At 35.0% G+C, this 20,600-nt stretch overlaps 2 protein-coding genes across 4 annotated transcripts; one reads left to right on the top strand and one right to left on the bottom strand.

Annotated features, from left to right (window-relative positions):
* The first annotated feature begins 8,032 nt into the window (after nucleotides 1-8,032).
* On the top strand, nucleotides 8,033-11,951 carry LOC306872417 (tetraspanin-1-like). 3 transcript variants are annotated; one of them, XM_079420949.1, is made up of 8 exons: nucleotides 8,033-8,231; nucleotides 9,612-9,680; nucleotides 9,758-9,964; nucleotides 10,062-10,136; nucleotides 10,963-11,070; nucleotides 11,146-11,274; nucleotides 11,349-11,432; nucleotides 11,641-11,951. In XM_079420949.1, exons 2-8 carry the CDS (start codon nucleotides 9,627-9,629, stop codon nucleotides 11,725-11,727), a joined length of 744 nt encoding a protein of 247 aa, XP_079277075.1. In that variant the 5' UTR covers nucleotides 8,033-8,231; nucleotides 9,612-9,626; the 3' UTR covers nucleotides 11,728-11,951. The 3 variants fall into 3 exon arrangements, with proteins under 3 accessions (XP_079277075.1, XP_079277077.1, XP_079277076.1); XM_079420950.1 differs by having other exon boundaries at nucleotides 8,193-8,235; nucleotides 11,641-11,950; XM_079420951.1 differs by lacking the exon at nucleotides 11,146-11,274 and having other exon boundaries at nucleotides 8,080-8,231; nucleotides 11,641-11,773.
* best2 (bestrophin 2) lies at nucleotides 11,748-20,533 on the bottom strand. The gene is made up of 10 exons (XM_079420948.1): nucleotides 20,424-20,533; nucleotides 18,880-19,076; nucleotides 18,707-18,801; nucleotides 17,561-17,794; nucleotides 15,042-15,196; nucleotides 14,832-14,909; nucleotides 14,603-14,755; nucleotides 14,370-14,450; nucleotides 14,097-14,251; nucleotides 11,748-13,445 (listed from the first exon to the last, which is right to left on the bottom strand). Exons 2-10 carry the CDS (start codon nucleotides 19,029-19,031, stop codon nucleotides 12,641-12,643), a joined length of 1,908 nt encoding a protein of 635 aa, XP_079277074.1. The 5' UTR covers nucleotides 19,032-19,076; nucleotides 20,424-20,533; the 3' UTR covers nucleotides 11,748-12,640.
* Nucleotides 20,534-20,600: the final 67 nt, after the last annotated feature.

Raw genomic sequence — 20,600 nt, forward strand, 5'->3', positions numbered from 1 at the left:
CTCAGTCCCTGCCGCTGAAAAACAGCCCCACAGCATGAGGCTGCTACCAGCACACTTTACTTTTGGTTTGGTCCTCTGCAGGTGATGAGCTGGTTTCCTTCAAACATGATGCTTAGAATTGAGGTTCATCAGACCAGAATCTTGTTTCTCACAGTCGGAGGGTCATTTAGGTGCTTTTCTGCAAATTCCAAGTGTGTTTTCATGCGTCTACACTGAAGAGCGGATTGAGTTTGGGCAGACCGCTATAAAGCCCAGATCATGGAGCTCAACTAGAGGGACCATCAGCTTCTTGGTCACCAGTCTAACCAAAGCCCTTCTCCATCAATTGCTCAGTTTGGCCAGGAGGCCAGCTCTAGGAAGAGTCCTGGTTGTTTCAGACTTCTTCCATTAAGGGTAACAGAGACTATATGCTTCTGTGACTCTTCAATGAAGCAGAATTTTTTTCCTGAACTCTTCCCCAGATGTGTGGCTTGACGCAAACCTGTTTCTGAGCTCTACAGGCAGTTCTTCTGACCTTAGGGCTTGGTTTTTGTTCTGATATGCATTATCTGCTGTTAGACCTTTTATTACGACGTGTGGGCCTTTCCAAATCATACACATTCAATTGAATTTGCCATAGGTTAACTTCACTCAAAGTGTAGTAACATCTACAAGCAATATAAATGCTCCTGAGCCAACCGCACCAGTTGCACCGTGCTGTGCACACTGATGGTGCACCCGCTTCAAATTATATCAGTCGATTGAATGGCCGTTATCAGTGGTTATCAGGTCACAGATATGGACCAGAAGGGATCTGCTGAGCCTACTGGTAAGCTGAGAAGGTTGTTGTCATCGATCCACATCCTTAATCACCGCACACATGTATGAAGGTGAAGTTACCACTGGAGTACCAGCAGAGACGATAATTTCCCCAACAACTGCACACGGACCAAAGACCGGTGAAATAGCGCATTAAAAGATGGATTTAGATGACTTCAGGACACATATACAGGTACCATCTCATAAAATACTCCATTGCTCCGTGTTTATGAATGAAGTTATTCATTTAAAATTTGCCTATGGTGAGAAAGGGATCGTGTAAAAAGGCCACACATTTACCATATGTTTACCATAGTAACCGTCACTCGACCATGTCATGTGTAGTCAATGCACAGTAACCACAAAATATACCATGCTTCTCCCACAGTAACCGTAATTTTACTGTGGTATTTGTAGTTAAAGCACAATAGCCTCGATATTTACTATGAGTTTACCTCAGTAACCATAGTTTTACTGTGGTATTTGTAACCGTAGTTTTACTGTGGTATTTGTAGTTAAAGCACAATAACCTCGATATTTACTATGAGTTTACCTCAGTAACTGTAGTTTTACTGTGGTATTTGTAGTTAAAGCACAGGAATAACAATACTTACCATGTATACTATTTTTAAAGCACAGTAACTACTATTTTTTCTACAACTTTAATATGTTTTTGTGAAGTAATTGTAATTCAATCTTTTTTTTTCTGTCTTGTAGTTAAGTCAGATCACATACTCCAGCAGCTGGATTTGAATTTGGCCATACTGTGCGTTTACGGAGAAGACCAAAAGCTGCAAAGGAAATCACTTCCAATGGTCCGTCTGTGTTGGTCTGAGCACCTTGACTATTTGCACAGCATTTGATGTTACTTTAACTTTGTCAGAGTGTTTATATCATAAAGTTTATTAAGTCCATTGTATTCTTTATTAATCTTTACAAATTGGAGCTGTCTCTTCCCGTTCTAACAGTACATGATATCTGTCCAGTGTCCACACCTCACAGTCTGCCTTTCTTTCCGTGTTGATTTGTATTGAACACATCAGTCTAAGAAGCAAGAGTCTGGAAATGCTAGTTTAACTTGTCATGTGACAAATCAGATCTTCAGTTAATTTGGCCAAATCAGATCACTTAAAGCTGTTCACAGTAAGAACAAGAAATATTATGGTAAATATTTTAGCATCCACACCAACAGACAATACTGTTCTGTTTACTGTTATAGTTCAAGTTCAAGTTCAAGTTGAGCTTTATTGTCATTCCGCTACATGTGGGGACATGCAGTGGAACGAAATGTCGTGTCTCGCAGGACCACGGTGCTACATAAATACAGACATTACAACAATGAAGTAAAAAAAACACTATAAACCTATACACTACTAACAGATTTAACTATAAGTATACTATATATAAGTATTTACCCTATACAAACTAAAAAGGATAAAAAATACAACTATACGAATGCTTCACATAAATATTACCCTATACAAACTAAAAAATAGAAGATAAAAAATACAAACTATACGAATGCTTCACAAATACTGTACATGTGCAAAGAGAGACATTTGAGTCAGCAGCTGGTTGGGGAACAGTGCAGGATGGTTTGTAGTGCATGAGCATGTAAACATACATATATTGCTGAGTTTTTTGTGAGATTGTGCACACGCAGCAGTGTGTGTAAGTGTCCATAGTGCACATAGTGTAAAGTGTAGGTGTCCATAGTGCACATAGTGTAGAGTGTGAGTGTCCATAGTGTAAAGTGTCCATAGTGCACATAGAGGAGAGTGTCCATAGTGTAAAGAAAAATAAGAATAAAATCAATTAAAAAAAATAATTAAAGTTCCATACAGTTTTTCTTTGGTGTATACATGCTGCATTCTTGCAGGATTTCTCATAGATTACTCCATCAGCTCTCCACAATATCAACCCTTCCAAAAGCTTCCACATATCTCCATATATGGACAAGTAAGTGTGACGATTCTGCTCAACTGAGTTGCCATTGGCTTTGAAGTTCTCTTGGCACTCGCAGACGTCCCTGTGATTGGACTATCTTTTAACCCAAATTAAAAAACGCTTAATGTTGCAAAGTATGTTTTGCTGTTATTATTACGTCAATAATACCTTCAGTTAACAATGCAGTGTTATGTCGTGAGATATTACCACTTTACCGAGATCGTAACCCTAACCCTGAGAATAACTTTGTTAAACTACAAATACCAGCGCCATGTCTTTCGCGTTTGAATGGCAGAGGCTTATGGGTAATGTAGTTTAAAATGTTAAATAATAAAATGGGGGGAAAATACCATCTTTTTTGAACAAAGGTATATCTAAACATGTTCATTGTGCAAGAGACAGGCTGAAATTTGTTATTTTACTAAGAGCACTTTTATTAAAACACCTTTATACCACCTTCCCATATATGTTTGAAAACTCTGCCCAACACTATTTAATTAACATAGCATAAGTAGCTGTCCTGCCAAATTTCTCCTTAAAACTATAATCAGACTTTGATTTACAGCGATTTGAAATTAAAATATTTTTTTGCTCTTACTTTACTGGAGAATACAGCATAAAGAATACATCATATTGAAGAGAAATAAAAATTAGTTTTTTAAAACCATATTATTTTAATCAGATGAAGCCACCAAAATGCATGCATGGTAAAATGTCCTGAGCATCATAGAATCATATTCAGTCCTTCTCATCAGAGCTCTCCTGGTTTTCTTCATCTTGCTTGTTTTTCCATGTCCCTATCATAATCTTGTTCTTCCATGACTTAAACAATTTGCGGTTGTTACCTAGCACCCTACAGTACAACTGACGAACAAAAGACGTGACCAATTCAAATCAAATCACTTTATTGTCACAATACCATGAACACAAGTGTACAGGTGGTGAAAATATTTTGTGCAAACTGCAGCGTGACATCATCATGGATGACATGTATTGAATATATATGCAACATATATATATATATATATATATATATATATATATATATATATATATATATATATATATATATATATATATATATATATATATATATACATTTACATTTAGTCATTTGGCAGATGCTTTTATCCAAAGCGACTTACAATTGGGGATATATATATATATATATATATATATATAAGGGACTCAATACAGGTAGAGAACAACATGGTAAATATCATACTATACAGAGGGCATGAAATGAAAACAATAATAAACACAATAATCAGAGTACACACATACCTTTGCAGTGCAGTACGGTATGAATTAGTGCAAACTGAATGTCAGGTGCAGAATAATAGTGAGCCAGAGTCCAGTTTTTGTAACTCATAGAGTGCAGTGCATAAGAGGTTGGTGGGGTGTGTGTGGTGTTACTGGTGCGAGTTCAGTTCAGTCTGATTGCCTGTGGAAAGAACATGTCTCACAGTCTGCTGGTAAAGGTTCTGCCTGGTGGTAACGGAGAGAGCAATCCATGGCTCGGGTGGTTGGAGTCTCTGACGGTCCTACTCACACACCACCTGGTGCAGATGTCCTGGAGGGACATAACATGTATTTAGGGTGTGGTAAATTAATAAACAATATATCATATTTTTATTTAGAATTGTTGCACTGGACTTGCCATTGATTCTTGTTGGAGGTATGGGCTAAAAGAATCTTGCAGTTGTTCAGTTGTGAAGTTTTTTTTTATGGGCCGTAACATCTGAGCTGTCGCAGTAGAGCTGTTCGTGAATGCAGTCTTCACAGCAGATACCTGATGGGTTCAGACAGCAGTGCAGCACTTGGTGGCCATTGAATTGATATCTTCATCAACTGGCTTCATCCTCCTTCAAACAAACAGACAAAACAATGTCAACAATAACTCTAGAGAATACAGGTGCGGGTGTCAGTACTCATCATATTCAGTCATTTCCTGCCCAAATTACAAAGATGATGGCACACCCTATTTGCTCATTCTAGGAGCTATAAAAAGATGTACGTGTGAAAAACTATAACTGCTTTTGAGAGATCAGCATCAATGCTGTACCACACATAACTGCATTGAATACAGACATACCAATGGAAATGTGCAACTTTCCAGCTCTGCCTTTTCTGTTTGGGCACAAGAAGACCATGTTCATTCCCCATTCATCAGGACTGGTTTGACTGGCTTGCTGTGACTGATTTTCTTCTTTCTTGTTTTTGGTCTTCAGCTGTAAAACAAGAAAATATCTATTGACCCCATACTTAATTATTGTTTTTTATACATAAATTAAGCAGTTATAATAGTAAACTTCAAGCTCAAGTTCCCTGGCAACTCTAGCAGGAGTTCCTCTGTATACAACAGATTCAGAGTCTGAGAAAAGGCCATCATGCAAACTATCAGTGTATACCTTACAATAGAGTATAAAAGAATGTAAGTGAGTGACAGCGTAAAGGAATAGGATGAAGAGCAATAGGCAAAGAAAGGCCAAATTTTGGTTAAGTTTAACAGAATGAGAGGAAAGCAGCATTAGAAAAAACTGTATTCTTCAATAGCAAGTTTTATTAATATGAATTATTTTAAATATGATTACATGCTGCCGGTATTGTTTGGTATTGGTATTTGTAAAGATTAATAAAGAATACAATGGATTTAATAAACTTTATGATATAAACACTCTGACTACTTACAATGGGCACAATCTGCATGAGAGTTAAGGCAAAGGCCAATGACAGCAGGAGGAGTAAAAGTCGTAGAATTTTCTATGAGTGCGCTTGTACAATATCACATGAATTTGCTGATTTGATAAATTGTATGAATTATTACTACTTCAATATGACACTTTGTTGAGGGTTCTTCATGACGGGGCCGTGGGGTATGTAAACCAAAGTTAAAGTAACATCAAATGCTGTGCAAATAGTCAAGGTGCTCAGACCAACACAGACGTACCATTGGAAGTGTTTTCCTTTGCAGCTTTTGGTCTTCTCCGTAAACGCACAGTATGGCCAAATTCAAATCCCATGACAGGCCTTCCTTTGGTCTTCCCTTTCAACTGAAACGAAGAGAAATATATACATGTTGAGACAGTGTGTTAAAAATGACCAAAGTAAACAAAATATTTGAGAGGAAGGACTATAAGGAAAGATATGATCAGCACATAATATAAGGACGTGTTCATTAAAGCAAATCAGTTATTACTAAAAGTGTTCAGCAAAACCTGTGAAGGGTTGAACCTTTGAAGGACTTGTACAGCCTCCTTGGCAGCTTCTTCAAGATCAGCATTGGGAGCTTCAAGTTCCCTGTTAATTCCTGCATCTTTCTGAAAGAACTGGTCAAAATTTGATTCTGAGTTTTACAAATATGCCATGAGGAACCACAGAAAGAGAGCAAAATATGTGTAAATGAATTACGGATTACAGTTTGGAAAAAAAGGAAAGGAAAAGCTGAGAGAGAGAGAGAGAAAGAGCGAGAGAGAACCTTTACAAGAGATGGCTTCTTAAAACAGCTGCTGGAGTATGTGATCTGACTTAACACAAGACAGAAAAAAATATTGAATTACAATTACTTCACAAAAACATATTAAAGGTGTAGAAAAAATTGTAGTTACTGTGCTATAAAAATACAGTAAAAACAGTTACCATGGTAAAAACATGGTAAGTATTGTTATTCCTGTGCTTTAACTACAAATGCCACAGTAAAACTACGGTTACTGAGGTAAACTCATAGTAAGTATCAAGGTTATTGTGTTTTAATTACAAATACCACAGTAAAACTACGGTTACTGAGGTAAACTCATAGTAAGTATCAAGGTTATTGTGTTTTAATTACAAATACCACAGTAAAACTACGGTTACTGAGGTAAACTCATTGTAAATATCGAGGTTATTTTGCTTTAACTACAAATACTACAGTAAAACTACAGTTACTGAGGTAAACTCATAGTAAGTATTGAGGTTATTGTGTTTTAATTACAAATACCACAGTAAAACTACGGTTACTGAGGTAAACGTATAGTAAGTATCGAGGTTATTTTGTAAAACTATGGTTACTGAGGTAAACTCATAGTAAATATAGAGATTGTTTTCATTTCAAATACCACAGTAAGACTACAGTTACTGAGGTAAACTTATAGTAAATATCGAGGTTATTGTGCTTTAACTACAAATACCACAGTAAAACTACAGTTACTGAGGTAAACTCATAGTAAATATCGAGGTTATTGTGCTTTAACTACAAATACCACAGTAAAACTATGGTTACAAATACCACAGTAAAACTATGGTTACTGAGGTAAACTCATAGTAAATATTGAGGTTATTGTGTTTTAATTATAAATACCACAGTAAAACTACGGTTACTGAGGTAAACTCATAGTAAATATTGAGGTTATTGTGTTTTAATTACAAATACCACAGTAAAATTACAGTTACTGTGGTAAACTCATAGTAAATATTGAAGTTATTGTGCTTTAACTACAAATACCACAGTAAAACTATGATTACAGTGGGAGAAACATGGTATATTTTGTGGTTACTGTGCATTGACTACACATGACATGGTCGAGTGACGGTTACTATGGTAAACATATGGTAAATGTGTGGCCTTTTTACACGATCCCTTTCCCACCATAGGCAAATTTTAAATGAATAACTTCATTCATAAACACGGAGCAATGGAGTATTTTATGAGATGGTACCTGTATATGTGTCCTGAAGTCATCTAAATCCATCTTTTAATGCGCTATTTCACTGGTCTTTGGTCCGTGTGCAGTTGTTGGGGAAATTATCGTCTCTGCTGGTAATCCAGTGGTAACTTCACCTTCATACATGTGTGCGGTGATTTAAGGATGTGGATCGATGACAACAGCCTTCTCAGCTTACCAGTAGGCTCAGCAGATCCCTTCTGGTCCATATCTGTGACCTGATAACCACTGATAACGGCCATTCAATCGACTGATATCATTCGAAGCGGGTGGATGCAATGGAATCATTTGTTTTTTGTGTTTTTTTGGTTTTTTTACTTTCAATAGATTTGCAAAGATTTTAAAAACCTGTTGTTTGCTTTACCATTATGGTGTATGGAGTGTAGATTGATATGGGAAAAAACTTTAAAGCAGTTTAGCATACATTGTGAAAACAAATGAGGGGGTATGAATACTTTCGCAAGGCACTGTATATGCACAAACACAATGGGTGTAATCACAACATCTTTTATGCATATGTTTGTGGTCATTGTGCATGGTACTGCAAATTGCCTTTTGCATGTACCTTATATACTTGTGAGGATGTGAGCATTTAGCACCTCTAGAAAAACCTTGTGTAGATGGAAACTGCACAGCATGAAAAGAAGAGCGTGACCACATTCTATAAGGGTGGATGTGGTGAGAAGATTTAAGAGCTGCCAAGACACATTTATGCCAGAATCACTTCTCCGGTCAGGGATTGTTTGAAACTGCTGCTGATCTGCCAGGCTGCATCACATTGATGTGAGTATGTATTTCTGTCTGTACCAAAATCTGGATTCTGTAAGGTTTTTTTTTTGTTAGTTTTTTTGAGTGAATTTGACAGGTGCAAACAATACTTTTAGACTGGGTTAATTAGTCAATTCTAGGTTTTAAGACAAATAATATTTTTACAATTTAAGTAACAATATTAGATTCTAAAATGCATTTTACATCTAAAAGTCTTGTTTTTTGAATATTGTTTTTTATATTTTAGTTTAAAATGTATTTACTCTAAAGTATTTTTTTTTACTTATCTGCCTAAACAAGTGAATTTTAGAAATGTTCATGCTGTGTGATTAATTAATTGCATTAATTAAAGTGTAGTGTCATGTATAATAATAAATAGCCTAATTAAAAATTCAAAAATGATTCTTAAAAATAATCATTCAAAAATTTAGTTTAGATTGTTTTATAATTCACGTAAACATGTAGAATTACACTGAAGGGCACTGATTGACTTCTCTATCGAATACGTTGACGATCATGAGAAATCCACCATAAAAAAATTTAAAACAACTCCAGGGGAATAGCCTGCAATCTGGTAATAAATACAAGAGATATATCTGACTTGATAAAGCTGAGCAGAATTGAATATGATATATTCCGTGACAAAAAACGTACAAAACTCTGACACAGTTGTTGTAGTTTTCTATAGAAAAAGAAACAACTGATAAGAGTTTCTGATGAACAGAGAGGGGATTTCTCATTGTACTAACAGACCTGAGGAGAGTGGTAGAAGAATGAGGAAGTAAAGCATAATCACAGACTGAGAACACAGGAAGGTGGTGGGTTAGTTAGTCAATCAAAGGGCATTTGACAACTGCTATTGTTGCTCCATTTGCCCATCAGATGCGCTGACTATACCAGAATGTGATGACAGACCCCCGTACAGAAAGCAATTCTGAAATAAATGAAATCGAGGCACCACTAGCAGAACAGACTAAATATATAACAATGTTTCAATTACTGATAAATAATCATCAGCTAGTTAATTTATCTAGTCAATAATTTACAACTCAGAATCTGTCTGACCAACATGACATTGTTTCTCCTTATGTTTAGCGGCAGGATCATTTTAAAGGGATAGTTCACTCAAAAATGAAAATTTGGTCATCGTGTACTTTTTTATTTTGAAAAATCTTGGTAACCAAACAGTTGATGGTAGCCATTGAATTCTATAGTATGAAAAATGGCTACAATGGCTACAGTCAACTGTTTGGTTACCAAGATTTTTCCACTTTTGTGTTCAACAAAAGAAAAAAATTCATGCAGGTTTGGACCAACTTGATGGTTAGTAAATGAGGACGGAAGTTTGTCTTGACACACTTTTCTGGTTTTAACTGGCATCTGTCTTTAACACAGACAAACAACAACGACATGAAGGTGGCAAGATGTTTAAAGCTGGTTTCCGCCTTCTACAGCTTCCTCACTGTAGGTAAATGTCATTTGGTATATAATGAGTGAGTAGCCCACAAACAAATAAACTTTTTCTCTTCCACACACTGTAGTTGGGTGGGGGCGCGACTGCAGGATTTGGTATATGGTCACAAATAAACAAAAAAGCACCTGAGTTGTTAAAAACAGTCGATGGTACACTCGCCCCGATCCTGTCGATGGGGACCCCGATGCTGATTGCCCTGGGCTGCATCTTTGCTCTGATGGGCTTGATTGGCTTTTGTGGCGCTTTGAAGAGAAAAAGCTGGATGTTCTTGGTTGTGAGTGTCAAATATCAAAATGTTCTCAAATATCTTGATATAAATAAGTATAAGCCAAATGTTTTAATTTGTCTGTTCTTTTTCACTTTCATTTCAGTTCTTCGTTGTCGTGCTTATCATCTTCATCCTCCAGGTCATCGCAGCAGTGTTTCTCCTCCTCCCAAATTCTGTGGTAATCAAATTTTCACTGATAGCTGGCAAATGTTATTCATTGTGGAGAACTATTTTATGTATGTATTTATATATATATGTGTGTGTGTATGTATGTATGTATTTGTATGTGTGTGTGTGTGTGTTTGTTTGTGTGTATATATTTGTATGTATATATATGTACAGGTATATATGACCCTGGACCACAAAACCAGTCTTAAGTTGCACAGGTATATTTGTAACAATAGCCAAAAATACATGGGTCAAAATTATAAATTTTTCTTTTATGCCAAAAATCATTAGGATATTAAGTAAAGATCATGTTCCATGAAGATATTTTGTAAATTTATCAAAACTTAATTTTTGATATGTAATATGCATTGCTAAGAACTTCATTTGGACAACTTTAAAGGCGATTTTCTCAATATTTTTTTTCACCCTCAGATTCCAGATTTTCAAATAGTTGTATCTCAGACAAATATTGTCCGATCCTAACAAACCACACATCAATGGAAAGCTTATTTATTCAGCTTTTAGATGGTGTAAATCATTTAATTAAAAAAATTCTAAGTTTTTTAATGAATGACATTACACAGTAGATATTATTACATATTTTATCAAAATATACAAGTTATATACAAGTTTCCATCTTTATTAATTAAAATTATATATGAATTAAAATTATAAAAATAACCTTTTTTTTTTTTACTCATTTTGATAATTTAGAATCAGAAAGTGATTGCAAATCAAGAGGACAAACATTAAAATGTCAAATTGTTTGTGAAAGATTTCAGTTATGAACCAGAAATGTACCCTTGGCCAACCAATCTTCCTTTTCTGGTCAACAGAAAGAAAAAGCATTGAGCAGCTTAGAGGTCAAATTCGTTGGAAGTCTTAAAAATAAATATGACGAGGACCCATCAGTCACTAACATATGGAATGGAACTATGACCAAGGTAAGACTAGCCCTCATGCATGTCAGCTGAGTTCCATCTAATACATATTACACTTTTCATTTTTATGAATTTTAGCTGAAATGCTGTGGATACAAAGGCTATGATGACTTCACAAATTCAACTTTTGTAATCCGCCATTCAAGATATCCCAAACAATGCTGTGGTAAAGATTTAAAATGTGAAAAAAAAGAAGCTATGAAAGAGGTACGAAAATGTGCCAAAAATACAGCAAAAAGAAGAATACATATTTTAATGACGCTCTTTAATTCCTGTTATAGAACATGCGTGGCTGCATTCATGTGCTGTTTGATGAAAATATACCCATATCTGGAGCGTTGTCATTTCTGATCGGCATTCTACAGGTAATAATATGTGACCCTTGAAATACCCAAATTTTAATTAGAAAGACAGAAATGTTGTTTTTAATCATGCATCTTTTATAGTTTAGTAATCCATATCAGGAATGATGGCTCTCACAGTGTTTTGAGAGAGCATTATTGATTCAGTTAGTATCATTTTCCTGAAGGCATCATACTCAATTCATGATTCAGTTTCAACCCTGTTTTCCAGATTGTTGCCTTGTTTGTTTCGCTGAATGTCTACCGATGCTTGAGACGCTTACCTGATCTCCCAGACCCTTTTGAAAGTAATCTGTGATAAACGAATATCGAGTCTTTGAAAGTTCTTTGTGCTTTATTATTGCATTTGCCTTCAGAAAATATTCAGATTTTTCTACGAATCGTGATGTGTGAAAACAAAGAAAATAAATGTCAAGAACATTGCTTATTTTTTTATTTAATTGTAAATATCATTTACAATTATCTAGAGAAATGTAACGCTCATTTTTCTGTGTCTAACAAAAATAAAATATCTGCATAGTGGCTCCTCATTTTATTCAATAAAACCGATGCTTCTTTTTTAATGACTTACTGACAGAACAATGTGATGATTTAATAACAATTAATAACCTTGATAATGAGGTCATAAAACATTTCTGAGAAAATCCTGTTGTGGAATAATTTAAAGAATTAAAAGTTTTATTCAATTATATTAATAAGAGTTAATTCTGTTGTAAACTATATAATATGAAGAATAACTGCGTAGCTTTATTTGTTTATTAATATGTTGTTTATTTTTTGTATTGCACTTATGGATCAAAAAGCACCAGAAGCCTTACAATGCTGCCCACATGAGGACCATTTCCATCATTACAGTTTGGATCGCTATCAAACCTAATAATCATCTGAACGCTATTATTCATATTCATAAGAGCATTACCTGTCATATTAATTCTTTAAATTATTATATATATTCAAATTAGATTTTTTGGTCACATTGCTAATTTATCTAGACATGCACTCAAGAAACTAGAAAAACTAGATCGATTTCAGTGCTGATTATCATTGTTCTGTCACATGATTACATTGTCTAAAATTACAGATTCAAAATGTCAAATAATCTTCAGACAAGAGCATCCACACTTTCTGATTGAATGTATTAATATAAAATAATATAAACATGATCATGTTTCTCAATGTGGGAAAAATAATAATAATCCAGGTGTATTTGGTCACTGTTTGACCTGACTTCCTGACCCTGTGACCTCTGACCCTACACATACACACTGACATTGAGTTTGACCATTATAGGGCAGCAACTGGGAATCTGCCAGCATCTGCTTTCTTTCTGAATTGTGTGGGAATGTGGAGACTTCAAGCGACGGGACAGTCAGTAAAGACACTACTTCTGCTTTGCTGTTGGTCGGTTGCTGTTTTGGGGTCATGACCTTTACCGGGTCACTGATTGGCTGAAAAGAGAAGAAGTCCGGTACAGAGCGGTTGGTGGCGTTTGAGGAACAGAAATGAGACTTGACTCGTCCCTGACCAAGAGGGCTCCTCCTGCCTGTGGACCTCTGCGCTGTGGGTGGTGGGATTTTTGGCACTTGTAGCTCTTTTTCCATTATCTTCTCGTCTTTCACTTCACCTCTTCCATCTCTCTCACCTTGCGTGTGGAACTCCACCCCGGACAGCGGAGGACAGGTGCTGATGAGTCCTCTGCAGCTGCAGATGGTGCTCTGGGTGGTGTCCAGCCCGAGTCCAGACGGCATGGATCCGGCCGTTCCCGTGCTCCTTCCCATGCTCTTATCTTCCTCATCCTCTGCGTCGGAGAAGGATGGGTCCGGGCTGACAGAGCGCGTCAAACGCTGCAGCTGGGCGGAGGTGCGCCGTAAGGCTCCGCCCATGAAGCCTGTGGGAGAGGGGGCGGAGCCCAGGAGCCGGTTAAAGAGGGCGAGGTTGTGATTCCGTGCCACAGATTCCTCCAGGTTTTCAGCAATCTCCTCCAGAGGCTGGAAATGCATGTCCTCTTTGGGAATTCTAGGGATTTGAAATGTCCAAAAAAAGGAAGTTATTTATTTATTTTCCACTATATATATGTGTGTGTGTGTGTGTGTATTTGAATACTTTACATACTATATATAATATTTGATATTTTTCAGTATTCCTAGATGACGGTACAGTTCAAAAGAACAGCATTTATTTAAAAAAGAATATTTTTGTAACCATGTAGTCTTTACTGTCTTTACTGTCAATTGTGATTGAAATTATTCCTTTATTTCTATATATAAACTACCAGTCAAACGTTTTTGAACAGTAAGATTTTTTATGTTTTTTTAACAAATTCTCTTCTGCTCACCAAGCCTGCATTTATTTAATACAAAATATAGCAAACGCAGTATTATTGTGAAATATTTGTACTATTTAAAAAAACTGCTTTCTTTTTTAATATATTAATGTACTGTAAATATATTAGTGTTGTATATAACATGTAATTTATTCCTGTGATTTCTTTTTTTTTTTTTTACTTTAAAAATCTTGTTGTTCAAAAACTTTTGACTGGTTGTTTGTTTGTGTGAGAGAGAGAGAGAGAGAGAGAAAGAGATTTTAATCTGTTTTGATTTTTTACAGATTGTTTGCAGTAGAGATGAAGTGTGCAGTAATCTGTATTTGTGTTTGGTGAGCACTGACGCCATGTCGAAGGTGGAGCCTTGGAAAGAGGGTTTGCGCAGCACAAAGAGCGTAGCGGCTGTGTACGGCGGACGAGGATTCGAATCGTTCCAGTAACGATCTCTCTCCATCATGGGCAAATCTCCATACATCTCATCCACCGCCATCATAGACACCTTTCAAACACACATACATAGGGAATGACTCAGTGTGAACGAACAAACGAGTGTGTGTTTCTTGACAGTAAAAGACAATTAGAATTGATTTGATATTTGGTAAATAGTAAAATTGAACCTGGAAGTTTCTATCAATCAACCAGTTGGTCTCAAAGTCATCATCATCCTCACCAAATGGATTTATGAGCTGCTCTGCCACCTGATAAATAATTACACAATGACACAAACAAACATTAATGACTGAAGAAACGGCTAATATTGATCAAATTAGTCAGGGAATGATACGTTATTGGACAGAGGGAGAGGCATCTAATTAATATTTAAATCAAAGTAGGGATCCTGATTCCTGACCTTCAACCAGCCAGCATAGAAAAAGAATTGCAGAAGAGTAAAGATGGGGACGTAAAGGTCAAGGTCGTGACCCGGATAACCCTGACCCGGGTCCAGAAACTGACGACCAATCAGACACACCAGGAAGAAACTGTACACCGCCAGAGTCACAACCTGAGATTGACAAGTATATCGTTCATATTTACCATAAAACACATTCAGTGTGCCTTGTCTCAAGCATGTATCTGACCTGTGTGTAGACCAGCGGTATGCTGATCATATCATAGTGAAAAAGCATGCTGCACTTCCCTCTGAAATCATTCAGCTCCTAGAAAAACAACACAGAAGACAGAAAACAGATGGATGGAATATTTTTTACACTAGACATTAGAACTGGTGTTCATATACTCTCATAAATAATGTCATGTACAACGTCTAAAGGCCTTTTGAATGGAGTTACCTCCAACAGAAGTTTATAAGTATTGTCATCTTTGATTCTGCCCTCACAGCGGGCGACTGCGGCCAGGTTAGTGAACCACACACATGGGATCCAGTACTTATTATAGGGCGAGTGTAAACTCTCAAACTTCTTACGCTCATCTCTTGACATAAAACCTAAAAAGAGATAGACGTTGCTCAGTGTCTTATATGGAAGCCAAAAAAGTAATTGTGACTTTTCGTCTTACAATTCTGACTTTATTCCTTGCATTTTTATGTCTCGTAATTTTGAGGGGTATTTCTCAGAATTGTGACTTTATAATGCACAATTCTGATTTAATTGAGTTTAACTGAGTTCATATTTCACATTTTTGAGTCTCAATCTCACAATTCTTTTTCTTTTTTCTATGCCCTCAGAATTCTAAGTTTCACAAGTTTTTTAAGTTTTCTAAGTTTCACAAGCACCTATGTTGTGGACGAAAAGATCTGTCTCATAATGTGCATTTCATTCAAGATATAGATAGAAACTGAAATATAAATAATTCTGAGAAAAATTGTCTGAAATGCGAGATGTTAAATGTGCTGTATGTAGGATCCGGCCCCTCCTCCTCAGACTTGACACACATGCAGGTTGCCAGATTAACGACACCAACAGAAACGAGCGCACATGATGATGAATGAAATTAAATACACTGTGGTTTCTGCCAACTGGCAACCCGGGGTGCTGAAATACAATTGGGTAAACTGGCAGTGGGCGGCTTTCACAAACCATAACAAACACAGACATTCCGGGCCGGAATGCACATTTTCAAAGAAGAATAACTGACTGTAGCATTGTTTTTCAGATAAACAAGTATGTTAACTTGGCATGTTTCTTAAATATCTGCAAATATATTATGGTATTTTTATACTTTAGTAGAGTCAAAATCCTACATACAGCACCTTTAACTCAAAATAAAGTTAAGAAATAAAGTCTGAATTGTGTTGTAAACTTGCAATTCTCAGTTGGCATCTTTTAAATTCTGTTTTTGTTTGTTTGTTTGTTTGTTTTAAATTCTGATAAAAAATTAAATATTTAAAAGACCTTAACTCAAAATTCTGAGAACAAAAATCTAAATTTAAAAGCTCAATTCAAAATTCTGAGAGAAAAAAAAATCTAAATTTAAAAGATGTTAACTCAAAATTCTGAGAGAAAAAATCTAAATATAAGAAATGTTAACTCAAAATTCTGAGAAAAATGTTTTTTAAAAGCTCTTAACTGAAAATTCTGAGAATAAAAATCAAAATTTAAAAGCTCAACTCAAAATTGTGAGAAAAAAATCAAAATGTAAAAGATTTCTCAAATGTACTCAGAATTCTGACAAAAAAAATTGAGAAGCTCTTAACTCAAAATTCTGAGAGAAAAAAATCTAAATTTAAAAGCTCTTAAATCTAAATTCTGAGAGAAAATAATCTAAATTTAAAAGACGTTAACTCAAAATTCTGAGAAAAAAAATTTTCTGAGAGAAAAAATCTAAATATAAGAAATGTTAACTCAAAATTCTGAGAATAAAAATCAAAATTTAAAAGCTCAACTCAAAATTCTGAGAAAAAAAAATCTAAATGTAAAAGATTTCTCAAATGTACTCAGAATTCTGACAAAAAAATTGAGAAGCTCTTAACTCAAAATTCTGAGAAAAAAAAATTCTGAGAGAAAAAATCTAAATATAAGAAATGTTAACTCAAAATTCTGAGAAAAAAAAAATTTAAAAGCTCTTAACTGAAAATTCTGAGAGAAAAAAATAAAAATTTAAAGCTCTTAAATCAAAATTCTGAGAGAAAAAAATCTAAATTTAAAAGCTCTTAACTCAAAATTCTCAGAGAATTTTTTTTTTAAAAAGATGTTAACTCAAAATTCTGAGAGTAAAAATCTAAATTTAAAAGCTCAACTCAAAATTCTGAGAAAAAAATCAAAATGTAAAAGATGTTAACTCAGAATTCTGACAAAAAAAATTGAGAAGCTCTTAACTCAAAATTCTGAGAGAAAAAAATCTAAATTTAAAAGCTCTTAAATCAAAATTCTGAGAGAAAATAATCTAAATTTAAAAGATGTTAACTCAAAATTCTGAGAAAAGAAATCTAAATTTAAAAAATGTTAACTAAAAATTCTGAGAAATCTAAAAAATGTTAACTCAAAATTCTGAGAAAAAAATTCAAATTTAAAAGATGTTAACTCAAAATTCCGAGAAAAAAAATCTAAATTTAAAAGATGTTAACTCAAAATTCTGAGAAAAATTCAAAATAAAAGATGTTAACTCAAAATTGAGAAAAAAAGATGTTTTAGATTTAGAATTTGCAATAAATAAATTTGAAATAAACAATTAAATATGTCTTAACAACAGTTACAACAAACAGCTACTTCTGTTACTGTTATAAAACATTATGTGAGTCATGGCTTGCCATAGTTTTAGGTGGTTGCTAAGGCATTGTTTGGATGTTCTGGTTTGTTGCTATGGTTTTGCTAGACTGTTACAGTTACTAGTGTGTTGTAAACTCACTTACCTGCTTCGACAACGTGATCCATGGTGGGGAATCTCTTGAAGACGGCCGTGCTGACGGAGCGCAGGATCAGGAGCGAGGACAGACTGGCGTAGCGCATCAGTGTGCGGCGCAGCAGCCTGCCGTGCTCGTCCCCGCCCTGAATGCCCCCCGAGAGCGTGCACATGATCCTGTCCGGCAGCGGGATAGAGGTGTACTGATTCCACCAGCGGTTCACTATTAATGTCACGTAAAACCCTGCAGTAACATAAAAAATACTGTTTTGAATACGGTTTTTTTTTTTTTAAATATATTGACATCGTTCTCCATGAAATTACATAATTTTTATTTAAAACAACATGAGCAAACAGCATTGATGAATGCTGGGTTGTTTTGTTATATGTGACCCTGGAACACAAAACAGATGTATATATACATCATCTAAAAGCTGATTAAATCCACTTTTCATTGATGAATGGTTTGTTTTGATTTGGCTGAGATACAACGGTTTGAAAATCTGGAATCTGAGGGTGCAAAAAATCTAAATATTAAGAAAATCACTTTTAAAGTTGTCCAAATTAAGTCCTTAGCAATGCATATTACTAAACAAAAAATTAAGTTTTGATATATTCATGGTAGGAAATTTACTGAATATCTTCATGGAACATTAATATTAATATCCCAATGATTTTTGGCATTAAAAAAATCAATCATTTTGACCCATACAAGGTATTGTTGGCTATTGCTGCAAATATACCTGTGCTACTTATGACTGGTTTTGTGCTCCAGGGTCACATGTTAGCCTTTTTGTCTCACTTAATGTACAGTTTTATACCTTTTAATAGTTTGTGGTTTTACGATTTTTTTAAGGCTTTTATTGAGCAATGATGTATTAAATTGATTAAATGGGACAGTAAAGGCTTTTCAATTTTTACAAAATTTTATTTAAAATACGTTTTTGAATTGTAATAATATTCGACAATATTACTGCTTTTACTGTATATTTGATCAAATAAATGCAGCCTTGGTGAGCAGAAGAGAGAAAAATTGTAGTGTAAACTAAAAAAAAAAAAAAAAAAGGATATTTATTTATCTGATGATTTTAAAACATTAAAACATGTTCAGCATGACTGGTTTTAGTGGTTATGCTGTCCCGGGATATGCGTATACCTAATACGAAGGACATTGGGATGAGACTGGCGTAGTTGTTGCAGTAAATGGAAAGCTTTTCGAAATATATCTTCTGATCGCCCACAAGAAAGAATCTGGTGAAGAAAATGAAGAAAAGTAAAGTATAACTCACAATCGAAGCATCAGATGAGGACATTATCACAGCCACGCACCTGTATGTGATGCTGATTGCCGTGTACATGGCGAAGAAAGCCAGGAACTCTTTGTACAGGACCTTATAGATGCTTCCCTTCCAGGCCAGCAGCAGTTTGGAGAAGCCGCAGAAGCGCGCATTGGCCACTCTGGCGGTGTAAGTGACGGTCATCACGCACCACTGACGCCCCGCACAAACCCAACGTGTCACGGCTTCCTGAAAAAAAACAAGGACCGAAGAGAAGATTAATGGACGTTCAAGAACACAACACAGTCAAGAGTAGTTTTTGATATGATTTATTTATACTTTTTTTTAAATAAATTACAAAAGCATGGGAAAAACATTTTGTAATAATAAAAATAATATAATGCTGATCATATGAGTTGGTCATTCTCATTGATATGTGAATCTATAAGAACAAAATTTAAATATAAGTTTATAATTTGAATGATTTTTTTTATATTATTTTACAAAACTGGTGTCTATTAATCCATGTAAATACATGATGATCATAAAATGTTTCATGTTTATATATTAATATTATTCTTTTTTCTTCATATCGAGGGGTGAGAACCAGAAGGGCGTAAGTGATATTTCACCAACTTTACAGGAGAGCCAAAACAACAAAATTGACCATAGTTTGATCTGACTTTGTGTACTGATTTCAATAGTTTATAATACAAATTTGTACACTCGTGGATGACAGTGCTTTTGTCAGTAGAAAGAGCTCATTTGATGTATACATCTCAATTTCACCAAAAAATGTCACTTACGCCTCGATATACAAACTTATTTTTGGTGTTTTAGAAAATGTATTAATACTAATATATTTGGGCCGTTCCATTTACATTCAGGTAACTGCATCAAATTGAATTTACAAAGTGAATTTATAAACATAGAAAGCATGTTAAATGCAAGTGTAGTATGTACTTTAATGTTTCAAATAACGTTTGAGAAAATAAAATGGCAATTTTTGGTTATGGTATGCAGATTATTGTTACACTGAACAACATTTTTTTCTGTAGATCATGGTAAAAATCTATGATACTCATGTTTTGCTCATAAAAATAAAATTAAAGAGGACACATGAAAAAAGCTGTATTATATTAGATTTCTTATTAAATATCCCATTATATTGTTAAATATATAAATATATATTATAACTATAATTTCATGTTTGGGATGTCTTTTTGAGATTTTATGTATTTGGCTGAGGATGGCATAAAACTTTATGTTTAGTGCATATGTGAAGATATCCTGCAGTGGATCTCATGGGACAAGCGCTTTGTCATCTAAAACACAGAAGCAGGTAAATGTGGGCATATACGCTTACTTCCAGAAAAACATGCTGAACTGCCACAGGTGTTTATTTTTCCACGAGATTTCACATGCATGCGCTCTAAACAATTACGCACAAGAAACATTTCTGCCATAAACTCTTATTCAATTACCAACATACATTGCCACAATACTGTTCCTTTAGTATTGTTTTTACAATAAATGACTTTATTCAATCAACTTTACGTAAAAATACTTACTAAATGTAACTATAAGTGTCCTTACCTGTTCTCCTTAGCCTCAGAGGAATAAAATATTTCACAAGATGTTCCAGAGGAGCTACATGTTGTGTCCAGGCAGGCTGCGTGTGTTTCTGTCGTTCATTGTGTTCTGCCAGGAGCTTGAGGGTCAAACGCACCTCCTTCATGAGGAGGTGGGACATCATCTCTGCATCCTCCCAGG

The sequence above is a fragment of the Barbus barbus genome (genome assembly GCF_936440315.1).
Source record: "Barbus barbus genome assembly, chromosome: 7".
In the NCBI taxonomy this organism is placed as follows: Eukaryota; Metazoa; Chordata; class Actinopteri; order Cypriniformes; family Cyprinidae; genus Barbus; species Barbus barbus.

Bases quoted from the DNA above. Each gene is read 5' to 3' on its own strand.
- LOC306872417 (XM_079420949.1), top strand. From the start codon at position 9,627: ATGAAGGTGGCAAGATGTTTAAAGCTGGTTTCCGCCTTCTACAGCTTC. The intron at 9,965-10,061 runs GTGAGTGTCAAA...CTTTCATTTCAG, and splicing joins AAAGCTGGATGTTCTTGGTT to TTCTTCGTTGTCGTGCTTAT. The intron at 11,071-11,145 runs GTAAGACTAGCC...TATGAATTTTAG, and splicing joins GGAATGGAACTATGACCAAG to CTGAAATGCTGTGGATACAA.
- best2 (XM_079420948.1), bottom strand. From the start codon at position 19,031: ATGACCGTCACTTACACCGCCAGAGTGGCCAATGCGCGCTTCTGCGGC. The intron at 18,802-18,879 runs GTGCGTGGCTGT...TTTCTTCACCAG, and splicing joins GCAATCAGCATCACATACAG to ATTCTTTCTTGTGGGCGATC. The intron at 14,252-14,369 runs GTTCAATTTTAC...TGTGTTTGAAAG, and splicing joins TGATTGATAGAAACTTCCAG to GTGTCTATGATGGCGGTGGA.